A 15,187-nucleotide genomic window follows, 5' to 3' on the forward strand; every position below is an offset into this window, starting at 1 on the left:
ACTGGGAGTTTGTGCCAGCCTGTGCTCACACATTCTGGTCCAACACTAAGCCGTAAAGGACACCAGCAGGATCTGCACTGCAAGTGGAAAGTTCATGGGAAAAATGTCCACTGCTCTGTAACATTAAAATGGAAGCACCGCACCTTATCACCCTCTTCACAAAAAAAATCTTCATCTTCCAGGTGAAATCGTTCATCTCTGCTTTTCTGTATTAACAAAAAAAAAACAGGTTAGACTTTAGCAAACAACTGAGACGGTGTGTATGTGCACCAGTTCACTGCACAACAACCAAACTGTTCCTATTGAATCTACACACAAAGCCAGTCAAGGCTGAGGGCAGCAACACCCTGGAAATAAATAAGCCCTGTACACAGAGAGCTCACAAATCCTATAGAACTGAAAAGCAGCTCAGACTCAAGGCTTGTAAAGATCCATTCCAAGAGTTTTGCTATGTACCAGGAGAGATGCAAACATGTTTGATGAGAACCTATTCCTAACTCAAAGCAGTCTGAAAAGCTCTGGACTAACAGAACAGCTGGGGCTGTGAGGGAGGACTGGACATCACCTGCCCTGTGCTCCTGCCTGAAGCAGGCTCAGCCAAAGCAGGTTGCCAAGGATCCTGTCTAGGCAGCCTGAGCATCTCCAGGCACAGAAACTCAGCCATGGCTCTGGGCAGCCTCTCTAGTGCTTGATCACCCTCAACATTAAAACAGGCTTTTCTCCTGTTTGAACAGTATTTCCTGTAGCTCTCTAAAATATTATTGAGCAAAGCTACAAGAATCTCCTTAAAGACTTTGCAAAGTGAACGAGCAGCTGGAGATGAATAATGGAACCAATCAGATCTTCACTAGACATGAGCTGCATTCTTCTCCCGCAGCCACTGAGGCTGCGCCAGACTGAATGAAACCAGAAGTGAATGAAGTGCAGACCATACCAGTAAAACCCGACCTGTTCCATTTAAGCCTATAATGCCATTTACAGTCAAACCAGGGGTTGGGAACTGAACCTTCCGGTTCTTATCTGCTTTAATTGAGCAGTTCTGCTGAAAGCAACAAGGCCGCTAACCTTTTGAAGATGCTACTTTGCCAAACTGCAGCATTTCACAAGCATTTCAGCTTGGCAGTCCCCTTTAGCGTATAGTATGGTATACAGTATAGTATACAGCATGTTGTACAGTATAAAGATTATTTCTAAGTGAGTTATTGAAACAGCACATATGTGGATCCTGTGAGGTTTCTTTTAACAGAAACATTAAATTACACCTCAAATTTAAAAAGATAACTGTCATGGAACCATTTTCTTTCTCTTAGCAGCAGCCCTGACTTTAGCTGGAATTCTAAACTCAAGTTAGTTTGGTAGTAGAATATTTACAGATTCCAAGCATGCTTGTGGGTTTTACATGCATTTGGAAAGCTGGGAGGAGTAAGGATTGTTAACTTGAAGGGAAAAACGTTCCCGCCTTCCCTCCCCAGAGCTCAATTACTCACTTGTTGAAGGTAGTGAATTTGCCTAAAGAGGTAGAAATAAGAGCAGTTAAGGGACATCAGGCAGGGGATTCAGAAGAGACAACAGGTAATCAACTGTTCAATGGAGATGTTCAGAAAGCAGTGCTTCTGCCAAAGGTCTCTGGGATCCCCCCTTTGCCCCCTGTGACTGAGCTACTGCCTGAGGGGGAGGGGGGAAGTGGTGGTGCTGGTGCTGTCTTTTCCACCAGAGGAGTTGGAGATAATTAAAGGTAGTAGGGCACAAGAAACAGGGGAGAACTTATTAATAAAAGACAGTAAACAGTGGATGCCAGGAGCTTTGACCCTGAGGGTGTTGGGACAGCTCCATGGGGTGAGTCATTGGGACTTTTGAGGATTGGCAATGCTCTTCAAGATCTACTGCATTGGGTCTTTTTGTTTTAGCAAAACGTGCTAATGAGAGGTGCCCGGCTAAAGTTAATAGTCAGACTACAAAGGAAATTGTAAGGCAGGGAAATGACCCTGGGCTCTATGTCGTTTCCAGGCATAGGACATATTTTACCGAGATTCCCTGGGCAACAGGGCTTAGATATCCTCTGGTAGAGTATGCCGGCTGGCAAAGTGGCCAGACGAGTTTCTAGATGCTTCAGCAACTATTTGATCATTGTGAGAAACAAGGCTCACTCTTTAAAAATTTTAAAGGTTTTATAAGAGATAATAAGCGATAAAGCAAAAGTAACAGCACTGGGTGCATAGCCAGATGCACATGGTTAACTCTTATATACTTTTTCATTGCATTAGTCAAATGCATATTAATGACAATTACAAATATTCAAACATTCCTTTGAGTTTACATGTTCCAGGAATTCTTTATCTTAGTTCAACCCCTGACCTCAACTTCTTAAGAGTACATGCCACAAATCAGATGTAATTTTGAGAGTCTTGTATTTTATTAATTTCCTCAAGAGGCCCCCTGGTGTGTGGTTAGAGTCATTGATAGCCGAAGGGTCAGTTTTCCTTGCTCTTTCAGCATTATTTGCCTGGTTCTTCTCAGTTATCTTATCACACAGACATTGTAGCCATTTTTACAAGTACTTCCTATCAACATTAGCTTTATTACTCTTCAGTTAGTTACAAAAGTAAAGCTACAATTACTTCTGCAAAAGTTAATGTTATAATACACATAACATAGCCTCTATTTTAATACTTTGTCAAAACCTAAACTATAATATATATCACACCAAGATATACAATCTACACAGGGATTAGGGTATTAACATAAAAGGCTGATAAATTCTACTGTATCAAAGGCAGTTAAATAGAGATTACAAACTGTACTGTATGAAAATAGTTTACCAAAGTCAATAATAGCAAAAGCCAATAACTACATAAATTATTCCTAACAATCAGTTAACAAATGGTTTCTGAATATGGGATTGTGAAGGCAGTGGACTTGGATGGGGGAAGCTCATTTTACAGGGGGATTCTTCAAGGTATTATGGCTGCTTTGAGATTTCAGTGGGACCTCCAAATTCCCTGGCACCCTGAGAATTTAGCTCAAGTAGAAAGGATGAATGGAGGAATAAACACCCTTTGAAGCTGTTAACAGAAACTAAGATGCCATGGGTACAGCTTTTGCCATTAGGTTTGGCAAGATAAGAGCCAAAGCCGAGGGAATATTCAATTATTCACCTTTTAATTGTTTGGGATTCTTACCTTGTTCATTTTCAAGGTAGCAGTGAGGAGATGTATATTTAAACTAGTGTGTGGCCAGGATACCATGTCTTGTGAAATCTCTTTTGACATGAAGCCCAGGTAGCACAGATGCTGCCTTCGGACTTTGCTGTTCATGAAATCCAACTGGGACTGCAGAGAGAGCAGCCAGGAGAGCTAAGCACGGATGGACCAATCCCACTTGAGTCAAGGTCACGAAAGCCCTGGAGATTTGAACTTCTCACCTGGAAGAAAAGGATGGGAGACTTTGGCTATCGGTAGCCATGGACAAGGACTTCTAGTGACTAATGGGGTAATATATAAACTGTTATTATCTACTTCATTCTCTGTATTTATTTGCCACACCTAATGCAGGGAACAGACATGAAAAAGTCAGCAGGGGGTGTTTCAAATGCTCCATGTTGTGAAAAAGGGTTAATAATAACTAGGGTTTGTAAAGACAAATTGAGAAATAAGAAGAGGAGGAACTGAGAGAAAAGATCTGTGCTAATGTCTTTACAATTAACTGAAACGGGTCTTAATGTCTCTACTGACTTTGGGCAGCAGGTTTGTTGCAGAGCTCAGTTTGGCTCCTGAGACAGACAAGTGGGTTTGTACAAGCCTGAACTTCAACACTTTGGGGTAGAACAGGAGTTTTAAGGGTAAGTTTAAGGATATGGGGTAGGCGGTTGAGGAAGGCTGTACCTCAGCCAAAGGGGAAAGGCGGAGGGAAACATGCGGCCAGGAGCTCAGGATGAAAGGAGGCTGCGCCCTCCAAAAGCCTGAGAGAAAACCCCACGGCCAGGTGCGCCGGTGGACTCCTTTCCTTTATTCGAATAAAGGCGAAAGACTCCTCTGTCTCCTTTTTGGACATAAACGCTAACGTTTGTGGATTTTCCTGACACCAGGAAAGCGTGGAGCTTCCCCCTCTGGAGACATCCCAAACCCACCTGAATGTGTTCCTCTGTCACCGGCTCCACGTAACTGCCTTGGCAGGGGGATTGCACAGGGTGATCTCCACTCGACCAATTCCGTGATTCAGCTTCCCATACACACCAGCCGCTCCCACACCTCCTCCGCTCTCCCATATCCCGCGGGGTTCCTGCCCCTATCCCCGGCACCTTCCCTCCAGCCCCCATCGACTGCTCCGATCTCCACACAGCCACCTCCCAGCTCTCCCTGACCCCGACCGTCCCCACAGACCCCCATCACCTCCCCGTCCGGCCGCCCTTCCGCCCTCACCCGTCAGGGGGCCACAGCTTTGCCCTCGCCCGGCGCCGGCACTCGCACCAAAGATGGCGCGGGCGGAGCCGCCCCCGCCCACAGGCGGTCCCGGCAGAGCGGCCGCCTCCCTGCGCGCCGCTGGGTGGAGCCGTGTCCCGGCCGGAGCGGGCGGGAACGGCGTCGGAGGTGGTGAATGTGGTAACATGGTCTGTGCCAGCCATGGTGTGGCAGCAGGGCCAGGGCAGTGATTGTCCCCCTGCATTCGGCACTGGAGAGGCCACGCCTCGAGTGCTGTGTCCAGTTCTGGGCCCCTCAATTCAGGAAGGACACTGAGGGGTAAGGTGTGTCCAAAAGAAGGTCTTCAAGTCTCTTCATCATTTCCCCTTCTCCCATTTGACCTGTCTGGTTGGAAATGAGGAACTGTTTGTAACCCCAACCAAAATAGAGAAGCTATTTAGACTAAGACGTTTTTCCTGACTTCGGCTATGCAGACCACACAGTGATTTTCCTTTCACTGAACAAAGAGCAAGAGTTTCCGATGGGATTCCTCAGTTTCGACCTTTCTGAAAGTTACTGTGCTTGCCTTGGTGCTTTGGGGCTGTGCCGCAAAGCCAAGGCAGAGGGATGACTGCAGCCACAGAAAGAGGGGGTTTGCACCGAGCCCGGCCAGCCCGGGGCCGCCCCGCCCGCGCTGTGCCCTCAGCCCCGGCTCTGCCGGGCTCGTCCCCGCCAAGGCCGGCCCGCGCCGGGGCGCGCTGGGCGCGCGGGCCCGAGCACAGCGCCCCCTCAGGCCGCTCGCCGCAGACGCAGCCGCAGCCGCGGCCGTTGCGCTGCGGGCGTTGTGGCCACAGTCGGCGATCGACGCAATGGCGGAGCTGCCGCTGCCCGCTGGGCTCAGCTCCAGCACCTTCCCCGCCAAGCTGTGGCGCCTGGTGAACAGCCCCCGCGTCCGCTCCGTGCGCTGGGACAGCCGAGCCCAGGGACTGCTCATCGACCGCTCCCTCTTCGAGCAGGAGCTGCTCAACTCGGGCGACGCCCACGGGGCGGGCACTGAGGGGGCGGGACCAGCCCCCGACTCCTTTCAGGCCACGCACTTCGGCAGCTTCGTGCGGCAGCTCAATCTCTATGGCTTCCGCAAAGTGCCGGGCTGGGTTGGCTCAGATGAGCCGGGCGATGCCGGGGGCTGGCTCCACTTCAGGAACCCCAACTTTCGTCGCGACCGCCCCGATCTCCTGCTCCGCATCAAGCGCCTGACCAGGGCCAACAGGCAGCGGCTGGCAGCGGGGCTGGAGGTGCGCAGCCGCCAGCCCAGCCGCTTCCAGCAGCTCCACACGGAGCGGGTGGTGCCCTCCTTCCCCGCCGGGCAGCCGCCCAGAGCCGGTGAGACGGGGTGGGAGCTGCGGGCGAGGACGGTGGCGTGTGCTGTGGCCGTGGGCACTGCCCGGCGGGGCAGGAGCGGGCCCTGCCCGTGCTGGGGCTGCTCAGCGCAGCTGCCCCGGCTGGCACAGGGGCTGTCCTTGGGCAAGGCAGCTGTGCCGGCAGGGCCCGGGAGCTGTGCCGGGGCTGCCGGGGCTGCGGGACAGTCCCGCCGCGGCTGCGCTCACCACAGCCTGGCCCGCTCGGCTGCAGCTGGCCCAGCCGCGCGCCGTGGCTGGCGCTGCTCCATGCCCTGCCCTGGGATGCTTGGGGAGCTCTCTGTGAGTGCGTGTGAGCCGAGGGCTTGGGCCCAGCTGGAGAGAGCCTCCTGTCCCTCCAGGGCAGCGGGGAAAAGACCTGCCAGTTGGGTTTCTGGCAGTTGCCTCCTGCCAGGGTAGGGCAGCAGGACAGTTTTCCCAGACAGTTGAACGAACAGGGGAGAACTCAGTAGACAAGGAACTGCTAGTTGAATAGCTCCAGAACATGTTTGCTTCTTTTTTCTTCTTTCTCACTCTGCTTGGGAGGATGGGAGTTTTTGTTTTCCCTGGCAGAAGTACAGTTGCTGCCAAGGGAAACACACCTGAAGACCAAAAGTGACCCAGCCTTCCCTTTGCTTCCTTTCTTCTTCTCTCACTGATACACAGTGCTCTCATACCAAGACCTCGCTGCTGCCTCATCTGAGGGTTTAGAGCTGCTTCCAGGCCCTTCCAGGCTAAGTGCAGGTGCTCAGGAGGCTGATGTTTTCCTAAGATCACCCAAGAAAGTCTTTGCCACATCCGGACTTCTTGGGATTTCATCGCAGCAACCAGGCACAGGCAAATTTCAATTTAGCCATGAGCTCATCATTCCACTGGTTCCCATGGAGCTTAAATGCCAACCTGAGCTCATCATTCCGCTGGTTCCTGTAGACCATCGCAACCCTTCCATGGCCTCTCCACAGAGGAGTAGCTGCACATCTTCAGAGCAGCAGTTGCCAGCCTGCAGGCCATCAGGTAGGGAAAGAGCTTCTACCTTTGCTTTCCAAGCAGGTCCTGGTTAATGACCCTTTAAAGTGTTTTCCTGCAGTGCTCTTATCATGGATAGATCGCAGGTGAGAATCAGGTATGAAGTGTCAAGTCGCCTAAGAAGGGGGACCTTGAAAACAGAAAGATTCTCTGCCTGCTTTTCCTGCCCTTGCTGCAGATTTGGAGGGTGTTCTGGGCATTTGGCAGACAGCCTCTCTGTAGGGGTACAAGGGCAAGGTGAAAGATATTGCCTAACACGTGGTCAGTGTTAGGTGCACTCTCCTCTTTCTTTGAATGAAGCCAGACTAGGACTCTGATATGATATTGCAGATGTTTAAGACTGTCTGCCCTGCAAATCAAGCCGTGCCATTGAAATGAGCTCTGTGCGCCCCACAACAGCTGCAGCTGCAGAATATGTTCTCACCCACAAGGCTGGTTTTAGAAAAAACTCACAGTTTCATTTCAGTGTGTGTGTGCAGATCTGGCCTCTTCCTGACCACTTTCTGTGGTCCATTGTGATGAGAAACTCAAGCAGCCAAATCCCAAAGCTGCTGGGAAAATGCAAAAAGCTGTGATTATAAGGTGTTTCTGTGTGTCTATATCAGATTTCCAGTCCATGCTTTAATCTATGTACATGTCAACTAGGATAAATATTTTTAAGAGGAAGAACTCACTCCTCCAATGCCCTGGGAAGTCTGAGCACATTTCTGGAATGGGGGTTGCTGTGTGCTTCCTGTGATGTTTGATGCAAGGCAGCACTAGAGCTCTGCGTCCCAAAGACACATTGTGGAGCCTGACCAATGTGTTTGGATTCTTGCAGCCATCCCAAACACTTCAGCCCCCAGCACTCCAGCTGGCAGTGCAGGCTGTGCAGCATGGACAGCCCCCAGCTGGCTATGGAATACTCCTGGGGAAGAGGAATTGCCACCGCCGGATCTGGACATGGTGCTTGAGACGCTGGAGGAGATGTTTTCTCCCTCTGCTCAGGTAACTGAATTGGACAGGGAAGAAAGGGGCTGGACTGAGAGCTTGTGAATGTTGTTGCATGGCTGAGAAGGAAAAGCTCCTTGAGTTCAGCTGTGAATGGACAAGGAAGGCTTTGCTTGCTGAAAGAAGATTTCCAGAAGAAAAGGGAATGAAAAAGGGGGACAGCCCTTAAAATGAGGATGAAAGGTGTTCACCGGGTTTGGTTGCTCCTACTGGGAAGCATCCCTGGTGCAGGGGCATTTGTGGTGAGGAAGTGGAAGCTTTGTAGGTTCTAAGAGGCTCTGTTTGATGGGAAAGAAGAGTGTTTGGAGAAGTGGCACTGAAGGCCAAGTGTCCCGTGCAGGGAGGGGCTTGCCAGAGGTGCCTCTGTTGCAGCAGCAGATGTGGGCTGTGCCTCTTTTGGGTGGGAAGGCCAAGGCAAAGCAAGGGCTGGGCTGCAGCTGCTGCTGCTGTGTGAGCCCTGCCGTGGTGTGGGCGCTCCCAGAGCCGTGGCTGGGGCTGGGCTGCAGCTGCAGCTTTCTTGTCCTCTCAGTAAGCTGCTGCCTGCAGTCCAGTTTCCATTGGGAAATCCTCAGCTGGGCAAACTGGCCAGTCGTGCTGTCCATGCTGCAGAGCTCAGTCCCCTTGCTCTTGGGCATCTCTGTGGGAAGAGATGTGTGTGTTCCCATGCTGTCCCTGCCAAGCTGCAGCCTGGATGAGGCTGCTGTGCTCAGGGCAGTGGAGGGAAGAGCACATCCCTGTGCCAGGAGCTGGCAGGACTCCTCCTTAGCAGCCATTCCATGTGTTCTGTGTCACCCCGATGTTCAATACTGTCACTGTCAGCTTTGACAGCTTTTGGACTGTGTTTGAGAAGTCAAATCTTTTTGACTGTTGAAGGGCTTTGCGGCCCAAAGTTCTTGTTAGGAACAAGGGATTAAGTGTGTGAGCCATGGAGGTGTTGGACCAGGTGTTTTGTGTAAGTGGTGAGAAGGGTTTCTTCCTTTCTGTTTCTCTTTCAAGGGGAAAATTAATGTTGCCCCTGAGTCTTCAGGGGGGGAGCCTGTGGACAGAGCTGCAGCAGAGGGAGCTTTGCCTGGCACCAAGAGCTGCAGGAACAATTCCCAGGAGCCCGAGGAGCTTGGTAAGGACAGAGCCCCCACTGGTTTAGAGAGGGGTGAGATGGCTGCTCTGAGCCTGCCTCTGGCAGGAAGGGAGATGAGAAGGCTTGAGTTCCTGTCTGCAGGCTTGGTGCTTCCTGGTGCCTTTAGTTCAAATCCTGCACGGGCACAACCTGCCTGAGCCCTGCCCTCCACGCTTCTCCAGAGGCTCTGACACTGAGTCCTCTGCTGGGGCAAGAGAGCAGGGAATAAACCTGCCCTTGTGGGAGTTGTGTCACCAAGCCGGGTGTCCAAAATTGGTTCATGGCTCAGCTCCCAGCACCTTCAGCTTCAGCCATTTCAGTGAGGACTGAGGTCTCTGTCAGCACAGAGAAAGTACAAGCCTGGGCTTCTCTGTGGCAGCTGGGACTGTCTGTGTTTCAAGCTCTCCTGGGTGTCATTTGCACTGGAAGCGCTGAGACTTTACTGGGACTCTTCAAAACTTCAGAAGTTTTGAAAACTTGGAAGGATCCCTGTTCTTTAAAGAGCAGATCTGAAATTGTCAAATAAGAGTCTGCATTTCAGGCCATTTTTTCAGTCTTTGATGGAAGTACAGTTACTTCAAAAGGGAAAGATGCACAGTGGCCAATACTGACCCAATGTTCCCTTTGTTTCCCAGATATCCACCTGATCTACCTTGCCAGGAGGGCTGCCCTGCGTGAGAAGAAGAATCAGAGGGAGAGCCTGTGACCATCGAGCAGGTGGAATCTCTCCATTTATATACAGATTTCTATAAGTCTATTTGTATATCCCTATAGTTATATTTGTAGATTTATACAGGTGTGTTAATATAGTAAATCATTATATATAATTTTAATATATATTTATTTTTAAATATACATATTATAAATATATATATTCATATATATTTATATTATATATATAGTTATAGATTTATACAGTTGTGTTTATATAGTTAAATCAGTATATATATTTTTTTAATAATTGCATCACATTTATACATGTTTCGGAATTATATTTATATGTATGTAGTTCCATTCATAGATTTTGAGATTTATTTTTATATGTGTATAGAGTAACATACATATATTTATATATATGTATTAAAGTGCATAGCTATTTAGTTAGAGGTTTGTGGCAACTTAGATGCATAGATTGAGCTGTGTAGGCCTAGGCTGCATTTGTACCTCTTTCCCCCCTCGGCTGCCTTTTTCACCTCTTGCTTTTCCCCCGGTGCCCCCTGTGTCCCCTGTCCCTGTGCTGGGTCCGAGCTGGCGGCCGGGCCGGGCGGAGCAGCACTTCCAGCCCCGGCTGTCCCTGGAGCGGTGGGAGCTGCCGCTGGCCCCAGGCACTGTCCCCTGAGGAGCTGCTGAAGGACGGTGAGACTGAGGGGGCTGAGGGGGCGGTGGCGCCCAAGGGACGGTGACCCTGAGCTGCTGCTGGGGCTGAGGGCTGTGGGGCAGCCGAGGGCCATGGTGGCACTGAGGTGACAGGGAAGTGGCACAGGCTGAGGGGTGGCGGGTCTAAGGGGATGGGATGGCTCAGAAGGGACTGAGGGGGGTGAGAGGACTGTGAGGGGCTGAAGAAACTGAAGGGGGCTGGGGCTTCACCGAGAGCATGGCGGGGCTGAGGGGATGGAGGGGGCCAGCAGGGAGCACAGAGGGCTCCGGGACTGCAGCTCTGCCAGGCCTTGGAAGCAATTCCAGAGCCTCCACTTTTGCCCCAGCTGCAAGGAAGACCTTGAGGACAGCCAGAGACTGACGGGAGGCAGCAGGGAGGAGCTGAAGGCCAGCAGCAAGAGCAGTGAACGGGGACCTGCTGCTGCCAGCCTGGAGAGAGCCCGGGTGAGGCCACAGGCCCGGGCAGGCAGGCTGGGGCTGAGGCTGCCGTGGGCTGTGGCCGTGGGCACTGCCCGGCGGGGCAGGAGCGGGCCCTGCCCGTGCTGGGGCTGCTCAGCGCAGCTGCCCCGGCTGGCACAGGGGCTGTCCTTGGGCAAGGCAGCTGTGCCGGCAGGGCCCGGGAGCTGTGCCGGCTCTGCCGGGGCTGCGGGACAGTCCCGCCGCGGCTGCGCTCACCACAGCCTGGCCCGCTCGGCTGCTTTCTCTTTCCGACCCTCCTGGGGAGGCTCTGACATTTCCTCTTCCCTGATGGAAGTGCAGCTGCTGCCAAGGGAAACGTCCCCATACTCACTCAGTGTTCCCTTTGCTTCCCAGATGTCCCAACTGCTGTCACTGTCCAGGAGAGCTGCTCTGCACGGGAGGAGGGAGAGGCTTTGAAGATGGGGCAGCTGGGATCCCTCTGCTTGGAGTGCTGTTTAAAGATACACGGACTTTCACAGGGACAGGGGTTATTTCATGTGTATTTCCATATGTGGGTTGCTATTTGTATAGGTATATTTCTATTTATTTGTAATTATATGTATGGATGTATGCTATGTCTATGTATATTGTTCCATTTCTATCTATTTATTGATATTTACATATGTGTCCAGATGTATAGCTCTGTGTTTGTATTCATGCAGCTGGATGGATATTTAGCTTGGCAGAGTGATATTGGTATATATACTGATATATTTATTTTTTAATATGTATATTTTATGTAGTACGTGATGTTTAATCTGTATTTACATCTGTAGATTGTTATAGTTATGTATGTATTTATATATGTGCATATACATATGTATTTAATTCTATTTAAAGATGTATGCAGGGTATAGTTGTGTAATTCTATTGAATTCTTAGTGTGGGCCTATTTAGAGAGGGAATGTGTATTTTTGTATTTCTATATGGGCTCTACATTTGTAGCAATAGGTAATAAATTAAGTTGTTAAACACCTAATTGATCTTTGTGTATAGTGAGTTGTGTATAGTAGAGGTTGGCAATAAATTAAGTTTTGTTTAGTGAATTTGGTATTTGTATATTTTTACATGGACTGGTTATAATAATCTAATAAACTCCTGGTTTTTACCTAAATTGAGATTTGTATAGTTCTATATTGTCAGCGTGGGTGTAGCAATTGCAATTTGTAATAAATGACATTTTCTAACTGAAATTGATTCTCGTGTATTTGTGGCTCAGCAGTGTGGCTGTAGCAATCTGCAAGAAATGCCACTTGTCAGCTGCAATGAGTGTTCTGTGATTTGTGCTACCCAAAGCCACAAGCAGATGTAAATGCTGGAGGATTTTGGCCATGCAAATCTCCAGCCATGCCCAGCACATGCCCCACCTGCACTCAGGCTGGGCAAGGGAAGCGCAGATTTGGGCTGGCAGCAGAGCCCCACGTTGGCTCAGAACTCACTGCAGAGGCTGCTGAGAAAACTCCGAGACTCTGCTGAGAGCACAACTCCTCTGTGGATATGCAGATAATTCAGTCCACGTTTGGTTCTTTACATACAGACACACACAGATATACGTAGGCAGCACTTAGAAACCTGTAACATACTCAATTATGGGAGCTGAAATGGATTTTTCTCTGTTTATATAAAGGGTCAGCAGAGTTGTGCCATTCTGTAGCCATCCTGTAACAGGCAGTGATCACTGTGTCTAAGCAGTGCAGCAATCCATAATAAATTTCCCTTTTAAACTGAGATTAGCTTTGGGGCACTTCTCATTTCCATGATGAGTTACCACATCAATGTTTGTCCCTATTTCTTCACTGATCCTGAAGCTCTGACGAGTGTAGGACAGGCCCTGGCACCCAGTTCCTCACAGGCCTGTCCAGCTGTGGGCAATAGACCTGTCTTGTCTGTGAAACATCCATCTGAGGTTATTTGTCTGAGAGCCGTGTCCATATCTAGAACCCCCTCAGGCAGCACCGTGACTTGGGAGGGGAAAAACGTAAGGGGATTCTGGCATTTAATCCTTTTTAACACGTATTTGCACTCAGCTGTAGCCTAAACTTAGTAAGGAAAAGGACAGACTTTCTTTAGTCATGCAGTGTGGGATAAACGGTGTGGGAACAGCCACAAACCAAGCTGCAGGAGCAGCTTCTTCTTGGTCTTAACAGGACATTGTGTACAGGAAAGCATTACCACCTTAATGATTCACCTCTTAGGTAAAGCCACAATGGTTCACCGTGTAAAACTACCTGGGATGGAAATAACGAACGTCCCTGGGCTGGGGCAGAAGCCTGGGAGTCAAACACTTGGAAAAAGAGACCTGGCAAAGCCAGCCCAAGGCACAGGCACGCATTTGGCTCCAGGCAAGAGGGAGATTGTACTGCCAGCACGGGAAGGGACTCCAGGCAGAGGAGCTGGCCGGCAGCAGGGAGCAGCTCCTGCTGTCAGGACTCGCAGGACACAGGAGCAGCGGGCACATGGCGGATGGACAGCGGAGCCGCTCCTGAGCCGCCAAGGTGACCCCTCCTGGGGCTGCAGTCACAGCGCAGTCACCTGTCCTGCACGCTCCCTTTGGCTTCTTGAGCTCCAACCACTCCAACAAAGCAGACCTGATCATAAATTATAAAAATTATAAGACATCAGAACAAGTTGGCCACTGCTAATAGTGGATTTTTAATTTCTTTGACTGCCTCTGCATTAGTACCATCTGTGTTTCCAAAGGCAGTGCTCAGCATTTAGAGTCAAGCTTCCTCTGCTTTAGCAGATTTATATACATACATATATATATGTTTGTAATTTTATAGGTTTGTAACATTCATCTGTGTGAAGAAAGGGTAACCTTAAGAAAGTGTACTTGTTTAACAACATCATGGTTCCATAGAAATTTATTTCAAATTCTTTTCTGAGGTTCCTATACTAGAAAGACACTTTGCTAAAACTGTTAAGGATGAGAATTGCAGGGCTGGCTTAAAATAGAATCCAAATTTTATTTCATTCTGTGTACTATTTCCATTAAATCTGATTAATATCCAGGAATAAAAGACTAGAAAACTAGATTTGTCTTTTCTTCTTCTTTTTTTTTTTTTTTCTAGGAAACAAGACGTGTATAATTTTGATTTTTATTTTAGAGACAGTAATCCACTGGACTAATTGACACCTTGGAACTTCTTTACCATTTACAAATACCCATGGCTCTCAGGAATAGAAAGGTTAAAGGAAGGGAAGAGAGCAAATCTTTTAAAGCAGTGACCTGAGAGTTATTTTATATCACTTTATAATCACCTGGTTAAATACACCATTACCTAAAAACCATGTATATATGTACTTGGTACGAAGTATCAGCTGAATAAATGCTATACAAAAACAAGTTCTCATCTACATTTTTTGCTAAACTCGTGTTCTGTTCTTTCTCAGTAAAATCAGGAAGAGAAACTTAGCTGCTCTTTGAAAAATTAATCCATTAAAATACTGGCAATCCTGAAGTTTGATTTAGGAGTGTACAAACAATAATTTTAATTGTCACCAAAGAGAAACAAAAGTGACACGTCATCTGTGGTAAATGCATCTGTCATCTGTAGAATGTTGTATAGCAGTTAATATGAAGATCTCATGAATGATGGGGATAAGAGACACTGACCCTTGAGGATTCAAAGAATCATTTCATAACAATAAAAAGAGTTTATCTTGCTCACCTTAGTTATACTTAAAATGCATTTTATATGGATTAGATTTATACTGATTAAAAACTCATCACTTCTTGTATGCTGCTGAATAATTAATGCTGACTATTTTAGTCTCAGCCCACAGATTTAAAAGACAAACATTGTCACAGCTTGCAGTATGGAACCAGTACCACTTGATTTGTCACTGAAGTATCAGAAAGTGTTGTAAATGACACAGACTGCCATCGTGAGGCATTCCCAGGACCTGTTCAACATTGCTAGTAAACACAGGTCTGATTTGCAGTCTGTCAGCAAATTTGCTGAGAGCAAAACAAATCTCTGAAATTGCCATGTCTATAAAGAAGAAAATGTGCCAGTAGTAAAAAACCTGATTAACAGATTCTGCAAGTAATCATAAAATGACAATTAAGCAACATGATGCAGAATTGTAAGCACAAGTGGCCAGTATCATCATATCCTGTTTAGAAAGGCAGAAAAAGTCAGTAAATTACAAAGTTGATTGTTGTACTCATTCGTTTGAGGGTTGCTGAGGCAGCAGCAATGCAGTTCAATATGAAAGCTTTGTTATTGCTCAGACCAAGTTATAAAATCTCTTGATTATCCATGTGCAGCATGATTTATTCCTTCAGCTAATATTTGTGCTCTTGATAATAGGGTAGTGCAGCCATGGACTGCAAGAGACAGTTTAGATCACAGGCTTTATGGTTTACATCTAGGAAAAGCAATGCTAAAAAAGCTTTAATATTCTTCACATTTTATTAT

The 15,187-nt window shown here is 48.2% G+C and overlaps 1 protein-coding gene and 1 long non-coding RNA gene across 2 annotated transcripts; both read left to right on the top strand.

Annotated features, from left to right (window-relative positions):
• The first annotated feature begins 4,471 nt into the window (after nt 1-4,471).
• Nucleotides 4,472-7,445, top strand: LOC134432521 (uncharacterized). Its single transcript, XM_063181364.1, has 5 exons — nt 4,472-4,598; nt 5,104-5,224; nt 5,371-5,780; nt 6,461-6,808; nt 7,426-7,445. The coding sequence occupies exons 1-5, from the start codon at nt 4,472-4,474 to the stop codon at nt 7,443-7,445; spliced, it is 1,026 nt and encodes a 341-aa protein (XP_063037434.1).
• A 198-nt stretch (nt 7,446-7,643) lies between these two features.
• On the top strand, nt 7,644-11,858 carry LOC134431796 (uncharacterized). The gene is made up of 5 exons (XR_010031105.1): nt 7,644-7,807; nt 8,807-8,927; nt 9,563-10,283; nt 10,631-10,748; nt 11,118-11,858. It is a non-coding gene; the product is annotated as an uncharacterized LOC134431796 (long non-coding RNA).
• Nucleotides 11,859-15,187: the final 3,329 nt, after the last annotated feature.

The sequence above is a fragment of the Melospiza melodia genome, chromosome Z (genome assembly GCF_035770615.1).
Source record: "Melospiza melodia melodia isolate bMelMel2 chromosome Z, bMelMel2.pri, whole genome shotgun sequence".
NCBI classification, from domain to species: Eukaryota; Metazoa; Chordata; class Aves; order Passeriformes; family Passerellidae; genus Melospiza; species Melospiza melodia.

What these genes read in the sequence shown, in the direction of transcription:
- LOC134432521 (XM_063181364.1), top strand. Translation starts at nt 4,472, where the DNA reads ATGGCGCGGGCGGAGCCGCCCCCGCCCACAGGCGGTCCCGGCAGAGCG. An exon ending in ACGCAGCCGCAGCCGCGGCC is followed by an intron (nt 5,225 to 5,370) that starts GTTGCGCTGCGG and finishes GCGCTGGGACAG; the next exon opens with CCGAGCCCAGGGACTGCTCA. An exon ending in GCCAGCCTGCAGGCCATCAG is followed by an intron (nt 6,809 to 7,425) that starts GTAGGGAAAGAG and finishes TGTCTATATCAG; the next exon opens with ATTTCCAGTCCATGCTTTAA.